Source organism: Brassica napus, chromosome A4 (genome assembly GCF_020379485.1).
Source record: "Brassica napus cultivar Da-Ae chromosome A4, Da-Ae, whole genome shotgun sequence".
Taxonomy (NCBI): domain Eukaryota; kingdom Viridiplantae; phylum Streptophyta; class Magnoliopsida; order Brassicales; family Brassicaceae; genus Brassica; species Brassica napus.
The window spans coordinates 8,022,458-8,034,251 of NC_063437.1; the positions used below are offsets into that span (position 1 = coordinate 8,022,458).

The 11,794-nt window shown below is 34.6% G+C and overlaps 3 protein-coding genes across 4 annotated transcripts; all 3 read right to left on the reverse strand.

The window, feature by feature from the left end:
- Positions 1-716: 716 nt before the first annotated feature.
- On the reverse strand, positions 717-2,177 carry LOC106449066 (eukaryotic translation initiation factor 3 subunit J-like). 2 transcript variants are annotated; one of them, XM_013890878.3, is made up of 5 exons: positions 1,991-2,177; positions 1,624-1,696; positions 1,380-1,501; positions 1,151-1,290; positions 717-1,047 (listed from the first exon to the last, which is right to left on the reverse strand). In XM_013890878.3, the coding sequence occupies exons 2-5, from the start codon at positions 1,634-1,636 to the stop codon at positions 933-935; spliced, it is 390 nt and encodes a 129-aa protein (XP_013746332.2). In that variant the 5' UTR covers positions 1,637-1,696; positions 1,991-2,177; the 3' UTR covers positions 717-932. The 2 variants fall into 2 exon arrangements, with proteins under 2 accessions (XP_013746332.2, XP_013746333.2); XM_013890879.3 differs by having other exon boundaries at positions 1,404-1,501; positions 1,991-2,161.
- A 739-nt stretch (positions 2,178-2,916) lies between these two features.
- On the reverse strand, positions 2,917-7,736 carry LOC106445025 (tubulin--tyrosine ligase-like protein 12). The gene is made up of 15 exons (XM_013886504.3): positions 7,398-7,736; positions 6,833-7,087; positions 6,605-6,729; positions 6,327-6,540; positions 6,034-6,159; positions 5,704-5,960; positions 5,300-5,407; positions 4,955-5,096; positions 4,704-4,869; positions 4,398-4,555; positions 3,946-4,269; positions 3,792-3,866; positions 3,626-3,695; positions 3,376-3,533; positions 2,917-3,280 (listed from the first exon to the last, which is right to left on the reverse strand). Exons 1-15 carry the CDS (start codon positions 7,668-7,670, stop codon positions 3,134-3,136), a joined length of 2,598 nt encoding a protein of 865 aa, XP_013741958.2. The 5' UTR covers positions 7,671-7,736; the 3' UTR covers positions 2,917-3,133.
- Positions 7,737-9,358: 1,622 nt separating this feature from the next.
- LOC106445024 lies at positions 9,359-11,345 on the reverse strand. Its single transcript, XM_013886501.3, has 7 exons — positions 11,136-11,345; positions 10,887-11,025; positions 10,504-10,806; positions 10,374-10,420; positions 10,016-10,069; positions 9,667-9,802; positions 9,359-9,587 (listed from the first exon to the last, which is right to left on the reverse strand). Exons 2-7 carry the CDS (start codon positions 10,987-10,989, stop codon positions 9,574-9,576), a joined length of 657 nt encoding a protein of 218 aa, XP_013741955.2. The 5' UTR covers positions 10,990-11,025; positions 11,136-11,345; the 3' UTR covers positions 9,359-9,573.
- Positions 11,346-11,794: the final 449 nt, after the last annotated feature.

The following is an 11,794-nucleotide window of genomic DNA, read 5'->3' on the forward strand; positions in this document are numbered from 1 at the left end:
AGGTTCATGAAGCAATGCCTCATGCGAGAGGTGGACAACTAGATCTTCCATGACGTTAAGAATGACGGAGGGAAAATATTCTCCAAATTAAGATCGGGATATTCTCATCAAGTTGTCTGATAACATCTTTAGTTAAGGTATGTGTGCTAAAATCCCTGAAAAAAAACTCCAATGCTTGCAAATATTGTATAAGAATTAACTACATATATGTATTTGTATAAAAATAATTCATTAAATTCAGTCACTTCTAAAAATTAAATCATTACCTGCAAGTGCTTCATGAACATTTTTGGGAAGCAACTCCGCCAATGCAAATTGTAATCCGCGTTCATTTCGTTGGCGGAAACGATCCAATCCATTCGGGGCTTCGGCCAAAAACAAATTCGACTTGATTCATAGATAGAATCAATGATAAATAAACAAAAGATATAGGGTTGACTGTCTAAAACCCCCTGTAGACATAAGAACCCTATCTATTCCCCCCTAAAGTACTCAGCTCTTGATTAACCCACCTGAACATATGATTTCTCTTCACATCTCCCCCTAATCTTTTTAATCCTTCTCGGATCCCCCTCTCTGATCGAATTTTAACTGAATTGTCAATTCTTCCACACTACCGGATTAATCAAGTTAAAAGAGATTAATGGAGTTAACCAATATAGTTCTAATATTGAACTTTTAGAATATTGCACTAGAGGTTATGTACAATGTGAACATGTGAATTCTTCATGTTAGTTTGAAATTAAACTCGATAATACAAATCGCTGTAACATACGTGTAATTTAAATAAAGTAAAAATGTTTGCCGGAAAAAAAAATATTAATACATAATTTCAAAACAAACCAAGCAAAGAAAACTGAGAAAAGATGAGTTTTTTAGTTTTACTAAACTGTTAGTTTAATAGATGTATGTATTAAAAAACCGCCGATGATTTAAATCTCTTCTGAGTCACATTCTCCTAAGTAACTGCAACTTCCAAAATGCAATTTTTCAGTCTTTGCTCCAAAGAGTTCAGCAGTTGCCTGGTAATCAGCTTCCTCCACTAGCCTAAGATCAGAAGAATAATACGAACCATTAGAAACTGACAGTAGTAGAATGAAGAAACTGATGCAGAAGCAAATATAGGAGTGAAAAGTTTCCAATATTACACCTCTGTATGCGAAGTTTCTCAGCAAAAGGATCTAAAGGTTCTTCCTTTGAAGCTTCAACAGTTTTAGCCTTCTTCTCCACACCCTTTGCTGCTGCTGCTTTCTTTGGAGCCTTCTCAGTAGCAGGCTTTACTACAGGTGCCTACGAATAAAAAAAATTAAAAAAATTGTTTACCAGTAATTTCAACCAAATTATGCAAACAAAACAAATAATGTAAAAGTAAAGTATACATGAGGAACAGGCTCATCATCCACCTCCCAGGAGTCCTTGATATCATTCTCATCCACATCCTCGTCATCCCAGTTACTCTTGAGTACAAATTTTGCAGGAAGTGGTTGAAAATCCTCAGCCTCTGAGTTCAAAAACAAAAATGAGAACTCCTAACATATGAATATATAACTTAAATATACAGCAAGTACTAATCTTTTACAAAACCAAAAGTAATAAAAACAATGGTTAATGTATAAATCTTACCCCAATCATCCATCTTTGTTGCCAATTATCTAGAAACAAAGTATCTGCTGTTCTGAAGTACCCAACTGAAAACCTGCACAAGCAGACAAAAAGGCTCTCGAAGTTGAGATTTTAAAGCAAAAGAGAGAGTAATGTTAGCCAAATTAATGATAGATTACACAAAACTTTTAGGATGAATGAACACACCCAATCTAACAGTGAAACAACTACTACTAATTAAGCTATATGAATCGTAAACATAAAAGGTTAAATCACAGGATTGAGAAGAAATAACATTGGCATGCCCAGCACGAACACAATTCGAGATAATAAATTTTGACATTAATCAAATTGAGAACCCGAGGGAGGGAGGCGGAAGAGAAGTTACCTGAAACTCTAGAGGGTAGAGAAGAGAAATCGCCACGAAGAAAACAAAAGAAGAAGATGAAAGTTCAATTAAGGAGAGAAGTCTTTTGGTGGATTTATAGGGTTTTCTCTGTCTCTCAAGAGAGAGTTTCCATAACATGCTCGTTTAATTTTTTTAGGAAATGTTATTTTAAGGAAAGCGTTAGACCAAAAGTCCAATAACAGAAATTATTCCATTTATTCTGTGATTTTAATTATCAAATTGAATTCTCTTTTTTTTTGTTGGTTGAAGTGAATGAAGAGAAACAAAAAAAAAAAGTAAATTAAGTATAGCCATTAAAATTTTATTCAGTTAATCCATTACTTTTTCTAACTGTTTTGATATATTTTTCAGTTTTTCATATTCCAATGATCATAATTCCTATGTACATGTAATTTGACGATGTTTTAACATAAAATATGTACTGTTGAAAAAAAAATCTAGCATATATCAAAAATTAGGTGTTTCTCTGCATAATGTGCACAAAATAAAAGTTAAAATTTAAATATATTTAAAATATTTTTGTATTGATTTTAAATTTATTATTTTCTACCAATATTTAAATTTACAATACTTTAAAAAAAAACTGCATAAATTTTTGAAAAATTATTTAAATAATAAAAATTATATAATTATAAAAAAAGAATTAAATAATATTTCGAAAACTGTAAATTTTCTACAATTTACACTGCTATTTCTACAATTATATTTCTATTTCAAACCAAAGAATTTCTAGAAAACTTTCAGACTACTGTTTTTCGACTTTAAATTCATACTTTTTTGTATGTGATGTAATTTTCGGATGGCTAAAACTAATGGTTGTAAACTCTTATATATAATGAAACTATGTAACCTTTTTCTTTATCATAATGACATCAGTTAGGATGCCAAATAAAGAAATAACTGAATTAGTTGCAAACAGAAACCCCTGCATATTAAGATTTCAATCTCAACAATGAAGTCTCAATACACTTTTCAATCACCGACCACACAAAAGGAAAAAAGGTTTAAGAAATGATTCCCATGGTGCATATAGAAAACACTACAAAAAGAAAAGACATGGTTCCAAACCAAAACAGTTCAATAGTTCCCAACCAAACCACCCATCATCGTAAGCTGCCGAGCTCACAAGGGAGTCACGTGAGAAGTCTCGCCCAAGAAGAGACACCCAAAAACATAGTTGAAAAATTCTTTGGCTTTCACGATTCCTTTTCCATTTATGGTTTCCATGTCGTAGGTGCAAGCCCTCATGCAGTCAGGACAGTATGTTACCTGTGTAGCATAGACTATCACAGATAAGGCAAGTTGCGTTTCCAACAAGCTTTTCTTGTTTACTCGTATAAAAGGAAAAGGCAGGTGAGACGTACCTCCAAGATTTTTGGCTGGAAGGAGCTATCGAGCATCACATCTACTCCGTACATGGCCCTTGATTTGTCAGATTTCATTTCCGGATGCACAAGAGCCGCCGCCTCAAACACTTGCCGTATCACTTGCTTCACCTTCTCATGAATATCCATCCATTTCACTATTAAGAGTAGAATTGTGTTATTTGATAGAAACCAAAGCACAAAGACATATATGTGTGGAGGAAGGAAATACAAATACAGTGTGTAGTACCGTTATGTTCTTGTTCAAACTCTCTCACAAACTCTGATGTGGGCTTGTGATTCAACTTCCGTCCATAGTTCTGAAACACATAAGAAAATAGGAAACATGAGTTGTCGTTATATAGGATGGTGCAATCTTTATCAGAACGGAACTTTTAAGTGGAACGAATATTTACCATGACAGTGAAGTGGGTTTCATATTCAAAGAAACTGTGCTTCTCCAATGAATATGGGTTGTTCGACAACCTAACCTGAAATCAAACAAGTAGGATATTTGTAATATATGTTCCTTAGTTTAAATATTAGTGGCTGCTATGAATAAGCATTTACCCAAAAGATATCTGTCAGGTAAATCTCCAGCGGGTCAATGCTCCGCAGCAGGACAACGTATCGCAGATCAAACTTCTTCCCCTTGAACAAAGCAGGGTGCTCTATGTACTTCTGGCAGATCTTTGGACCAGTTTCCATCATGCGGATGATAGCTGATAAATTATCGGTTATACTTGTGTCGATTGTCCTTGCCATATTCCATGGTTTCAAGATCCACAAATTGTTCAAACCATCACGTTTGCGTACGCAATAGTCACCAATAAACTGGGTCAGCTCTGTTTCAAGATTGTAAGTAGGCTGTAACCATTCTGGAGATCCATAAGCCTGTATAGCAGAACATCAAAAGTTATATCAGCTAATCTTTTACCTTGATATGTACGTCTTAGTTATATTTTGTGACCACAAAACAAACAGATGTAATCTAATATAATAGTTTTCCTAATGGAGTTTACCTTTTGAATAGTCTCGGCAAGATGATGCTTCATAACAAGACAAGCCTCAAAGGGAAACTGATTAATGTATTGGTCATCGGTAAGTCCCACCGCTTTCTTCAGCTCCTCGTCCACCTGCATACTCGTCCATATAATGTCTGCATCTTTTGGTTCATTTGCTGCAAACAGGCGGTTGAACAACTTAGAAAACAACAAAGATATTTGACGAAAGATAGATAATTAAAAAGCTGGGACTTATGGGGGTAAGTTCAAAGTCGCATTGAATAGCATAATGAAAGCAAAGAATATATCATGAGTAGAACTTACTGAGCACAAATTCTGAACGTGTCAGAAATTCTTCAACTTGAGGTAGATCCGTATGCACCAGCAAAGGAGACCCATCATTATGGCGAATGCTTTGGGAAATTGTAGGTGTCAACGGTAGAGACTTGAAAGCTTTCACATGCTGATTTTGTTGGTATTTCTCAAACTCCTACAAAATCAACAACAGGGAATAATACTCTTTTAATGAACAGAAATCTTCCAAGGAGACGATAAAGGAGGCACAGGGGATGTACATGAATAAAATAGTTCTCAGGAGTGTGAAACCAAGCTGTGAGCCTGGCAGACCGATGTTTGTCCTCCCCAATACCAGATAGAAAATCACGAGTGCACTCGTCACCTTTATGACAACTTTTGATAGGCCACATTATTGAATAGCTGGAACATTGAACCAAAATAAACATGGGCGTATGTCAGATACATAGAAAATAACAATGGAGATGTTTTGCATATATAGTGTATGACACCTCATCAATCACATACATTTTAAAACTGCAAACATAAGATGTGTTTGCACCACCAGAGAAAGAAATGAAAAAAGCTAACACGAGTGAGCAGAAGAAAAATCGGAAAATTTATACCTCACAGCAGAGTCTAGATTCCCGGAAGGCATGAAAAGAAAAGGAGCCACTTTGAAATTGGGTTCATCGCTATGCCCCAAAGCTGAACCCAGTTCATCCATCACATACCTGCAAAAGGAGCAACCAACATACAAAAATCACAAAAAGCATTAAGAAGCATTGATGTGTACTCCAAAAGCTCCTACAGCTTTTGGTGATTGGATTGAATCGTCTCAACATTATAGCAATCTCACTAAATATGTTTTGCATTAGATTCTCTTTCTGAGTTTTTCAAATTTTTCTATTTAAATGATAAATGTTAGAATCTTTTAAACAAGCAGCACAAGAGAATAGTCATGAGGATTTCTTGTGTCAAACAAAGACACCACAATTATAATATAACAGAAAATGAAAACATTGCATACCACAAGGAAGTTTCATCAATCTTTTCCTCATCCGCAAGACGATAATTCATCACATACAACCACATTGCACCAAGAACACGGTCAATGAGACTATCCTCGGGTTTCGGCTCCGGAAGCCGTGGTTGAATCATCGAGTCAACAACATGCTTTCCATTTTCAAATATTTTAGCTGTGTCAACGCCATTTAACAAAGAAAGGTTGGGGAGAGATTCAAGAATCTCTACAGCACTGTTTCCAAGAGGTCCAGGTATGTCAACCTACAAACAAAACAAAACGTTATGGTAACTACAACTTTTATCCAAAAATGAAAAGACAACTTCCAGGAATTACCTCTAAGGAAGACAGGGAAGGGAAGAGCTTCAAGACTTGAAACAGTTCTCCAACAGAATTCTGATCCAATGGGTTTCCACGGATATTTAGATGAGAGAGTAAGGGCAACTCATCCACAGAGAATGCCTGAAAAGTGAAGAAACCAAAGGTATACAAATCAGACACCTAAGAAAGAGATATGTTTACAGGACACAAAAATTCAAACAGATGTATATTGTTGATCAATACTTGTTCTTGTCTTTCCAATCAATACTCCATCTAGTCTTAGAAGAAGTAAGGGCACAAAAAATAACCTTATTTGCTAGACTGTGTATTGAACGGTTTGAAAGGTCAAGTGAGGTGACATTGCGCAAGGGTTGATCCTGCTGATCATAATCAGGATTATCCTTCCCAAATACATCTCCACAGAAGCCAAGCGCCCACAGCCCGTAGTTAGGGGTAAAACACGAGTTGTAGATTTCCAGACTAGGACAGCTTTGTAATATTTCGTCAGCCAACCGACCTTCACTGAAACAAATAAAAAATACATGAGAAATCTGTTATCATATCGCTTTTCTAACTTCACAGTTACCTTTCCTGGAGAACAGGATTGTCATTCAGCCACAAAGCCTTGAGAGTCTTAAGCTTTGTAACCTCTTGTATAACCACATCCGCACTCTCAAGCTTGTTCCCGAAAAGACTCAGCGCCAGCAAATCCTACCAAAAAATGGCAGTTAGCACAACAAAGACGCTTTAGAATCTTTGTATTTTTGACAAACTCTCATGCATATTCTTTTTGAGGAAAGAAGTAAAGGCTTACCTGAAACTTACTAGGCAAATGAAGGGACAAGAAAGTGTCAGCATCTATTCCAAGACCCTCCAGCTCCAGCCATCTTAAAGAGTCATATCCTTTATCCGCTGCAGAACGAATTTCACTCTCTAGTGTCTGATCAACAGAGAGTTGCTCATAATTCTCTGCGTCTTCTTCTTCTTCTACTCCATCCTTTCCTTCTAAATCAGTGGCAACACACATCAAAGAACCCATCCTCTCGGCCAAACCGGGAATTTCCTGAAGCTGAAGTATCCAAAAAAAACAGTGAACTAATCTGTCAGAATCCTATAGTGTAAGAAAAAAAACTAAGGGAAAAAGGTAAATAAATACTAAGCTTACAAAAACGAATTTGCAATTTTTTTGTAGAAATAGACAGAAAGTTCATTTTGGATCAAACAATATACTAAGAACACATCATTGCTCAAACTTGTACCATAAATGAAAGTTAAGTAAATAAAAAGGAGGGACATATCATATAGTTCAAACTCAGCTTCCTGAAGCATTTTATATTTTGATTGCTAGAATCACCAGTGTGAAGTTGGTTCCCACCCACCTGTTTATAGGCATCGGGAAGACGAAAAGTCCAGGCGTGGTCGATAAGGAAGACGTCAGAGTCTTTAGGCATAGATTCGGAAGTGAGAACAAGCCTCCGTCTCCGAGCATCGTCGCAGGGTTCGATCTGGAAGTGAGCGCCGCCATCTAAAGTATCGGAAGCAAGTTTGCGGAAGAGGCTTGCGTACAGTTTCTGCGGCAAACCAGAAGCCGCCAAGAGGATTCCATGTACCTTCACGAAATCTTCCAAACTCGAGATTTTTTTGTTCGCCATTTTTTGCTTTGCTTTTGCTCTGCTCTCTCTTGAGGGTTTTCTTGGGGTTTTGTTTCATGTGGTCTTCGAGCGGCCCATGGTGTGTTATTTTACAGATACTAATCTAAGTTCGGTTTTACGAACTGGTTTGGTTTTCGGTTCCGTCCAAATTAGGATTCTTCAAAAATAAAAATTAACTTGTTTTTTTCTTCTTTTTATAACATCTTTACATCTCTATTACATTTTTTTTTTTGTGCACAACATCTTTACTACATAAAACATATATGTTGTTGAAAAAAACTCAGCAAAGCATTCGTAGAAAAAAAAAAACTGATTAGCTAGCTCTTTTCCACATTATTTTTGGTATTATAAGATTTTTTTGCGACTCTATATTCTTGTGAACTTGTTTTTTTTTTTAATTTATCACTAAATTTGATGCAAAAACAAAATAATTGTCACTAAATTCTTACTGCGCTTAAAAAACACGGAAATACATTTAACAAAAATTAATTTACAAAATTAATATATTTTAACATTCTTTAATAAGTAAAGTTTAACATTACAATTTTAGTATATTTGAAAACTATATAATTATTATTTGTATTTATATTAAATATGAAAATTATATAGTACTTAATTTTATTTTTAAATGATTTCAACCTGTTTGTTATAAATATTTAATAAAAATATCTCGTCATGTACCATATGAATCAAACTAGAAGTTTGATAACATTATCAGTGTCATCAAACGCAAGGATTCCTTCATATCATTCGAATCAGTAAAATCGATGCTCCTCAACGAACAAACACTTTATGTTTGCTGACTCCATTAATTTCATAACGTGTACTAATCTCTTTATGTTATAAATAAGAGAGCACTTGTGTAGTGTAAGACACAGAGAAAACATACAATCTTCCATATTTTTTTTTATCTTTTTCTTTGATTTTATTTTGAGTCTGAGAATATACACAAAACTAGTTTCGCCAGGTTTCTGATAGAGTGACGCAAATTAGAAGATTTTTTGCAGTTGTATCTTGGGACTCATTACGTTATCAAACCGTCGCACTACAGGACGTATTTTGAGTTAAGGAAAGAGGTAATATCTCGCCTCTGCAGTTGAATCATTATTATTCGTATTTATATTAAATATGAAAACTATATAGTACTTAATTTTATTTTTAAATGATTTCAACCTGTTTGTTATAAATATTTAATAAAAAAATCTCGTCATGTACCATATGGATCAAACTAGAAGTTTGATAACATTATCAGTGTCATCAAACGCAAGGATTCCTTCATATCATTCGAATCAGTAAAATCGATGCTCCTCAACGAACAAACACTTCTTAAGCATAGCCACAAGACTGCGTATTTCACACAATGCATCTTCGTTGACTGTTTAAACCGTCTCCAACAGAGAAACACCAACAATGGATGAACAAAAGAAACTGCAGAAAGGCGCAATCGTGGATGAGGCTGACACAGTGTACAACCTACCAACCACCATGAACACATCCCAACACATGTTTTCGGTTTTGTTGTTTATGTGTCATTTGCCTAGGCTCTGTCGTTGATTGAATAGTTTCAACTCTGATAATAAATTGCGGATTTGTTAATACTCAAGAAAAGGTTTATAAAGTGGAGCAATGTTGTTCATTTTTTTTATCCATACCAGACATTAGCTGTTTTTTTCTCCTACAGATCAAGATTATAGAATAGTTAGATAAAAGAGAGGAAACAACTGGTCTTGAACACAATTTGGTAAATTACAAGGCAGAATTTTCATATATATATATATATATATATATATATATATATATATATACTAACATAACAAATATCTTTCATGGAATCTGAATAGACATGCACAGCAAACATTACTAAATGAGAATCAGCAAGTTTCTGCCCCTATTGAAGCAATCTTCAACTGTCTTCTTCTGCAGAATCAAATAATTCCACATAAGAACAAATGTTTTGGAGCAAGAACTGGGAACGGAGTGTTAACTAGTAGCATACCATTAATAGCTCCCATGTTGTCATCTTCTTTATAGACACCCAAAGGAGAGCCATGAACAGAAAGCATTATCTCTCCAGCTTTTGGTTGCCTCCGAGTCTTTGGTGTCATTCCAAAAGAGAGCCTCTGCCCATTTACCTGCAAAATAATTTAACAACGCATCATTCTAAAGTCTCTGCTTGTCTGCGGAAAATCCAAATCACTGAAACAAACGTTACTCATTCTAGACAGAGAATATGAATGATAAGTTTCAAAACCATAAAGTGGTTCCTTTCTTTTCTCTCTGGATCAAACATTCCAAAGAAGCTAGACAAGAGGTGAATTCTAGAGAACCTTTTGCAAAAGACTTACCACGGGAGTCCGAAGAGCATCATGGCTTGCAAGCATTTGACTCGCAGATGTCCCCTGAAAGAACAAACAACAAGGGGACAAAATTAGCAAACTATAGTGTTCTCCCGAGTCTCTTGAAGTAACTTTGCATAATTTTTGGATGGTAGAAGAAAATAAAAGGTTGAAAACAAAACCCATATGACTATTTATTTAGTGTAACATCATAACATTTATTAAAGCCTGCAAAAGGCAAATCAACTAGAGTTTTTCTACAAAAGTCGAACCCACTCTTTCAAAAATGTGCATCAATCCTTAGTTCTACAGGCAGAGAAGCACAAGAAAATGGAGGAAGAACAAGATATATATAAAATAAACTTACAAGATTCTGGAGGTGTGTGTTACCAGTTCCTAACATGCTTCCTCCCACTACCAAATCAAAGAAAAAGTCAAATGTTTAAAACAAGAAACAAAAGGATCAATCACTAATCCAATACATCGATCAATCATACCGTTATTGTAGCCGCCAAGAGAAGGCCTAGAGTTGTTGTATAAATCAGGAAAACCCATGGACAAGCGTTTCAATATAGAATCATTCACGTCAACACCATCCGAATCATTCCACTTCAACTCAATCTCCCCACTCTCTTCGTCTCTCGCTATGGACAAATCAGGAAGATTGTCTTTAAAGAAGCCCAAGACAGGAGTCTGAATCTGTTCCTCGGTAAAATAGGAGCAGAGCAAGTCCAGTGCGGTTAAAGTGTGTTCAATCTCCACATCACGAATCGCCCTAATTGCAGCTGCTTCTCTTTCAGCTACACACAATAATAATAATAATCCTAAGTTCGAATTTGACATTACCGATTTCAAGAAATGAACACGATTTGAATGATACCTTCTTCGTCAACAAAGTCCTCTGTCTTCTCTTGTCTTGGAATCTCCTTGTTATCCTCTTCAGTGCGTTTGACACCCTTCTTTGCTTTTCTCCTCGGCGGCATTATTGATCGGATAAATTGGGGTTTTTTTTTAAGTTACTGATGAATGAGAGATTGTGTGACAAAAGTAAGAAACTTTTGATTCGAAAAATGACAAAACGATGCAATTGTAGCAAAATTGAAGCCACAACGGAAGAAGAAAAAATGACCTGAGAAAGACTGAATCACAAAAGGAAAAGGAGATTACAATTCGATTCGACAGTGAACAATGTTTGTTCGGTTTGCCGTCCTTCTGGTGGATTTAGGGTTTTTCTCCCACTCTTGGAATTTCTCTCACTCTAAAGAAAAAAACACTCGCACTTCAGTGGATATTAATTTTTTTTTTTTTTAAACAGGAAAAAGGATTACAAAAAAAAGAAGATGAATAATTAGTCTCAAATAATATTAAAACTAAGTGTTTTATCTTTACATGCAGAAAAATCATCTTACAAATGTTTATATTTTATTAATTCAAATGTTTTCGAAAATTTTAAATCAAACATAACATTATTTATATATGGAAAAGCTTCTAATCAAAAAAAATATATATATATATATATGCTTATTATTAAGTCATAAATTTTTAACACTCACATATTAATTTTTTTTTAGAAAATATCTTTGTACAAATGATTTTGTTTAATTAATATTTAATTATAAAAATGTTTTTTATCTTAATTTTTAAATTTATAATAGAAAATATCATTTCTAAGTAATAACATAATATATATATATATAAGAATTATCTTTATTTTATGATTTATAATAAATAAATAAATATACCACTGTTCTCAAAATATTATCTCTTATGTTTTAAGATATTCATCTT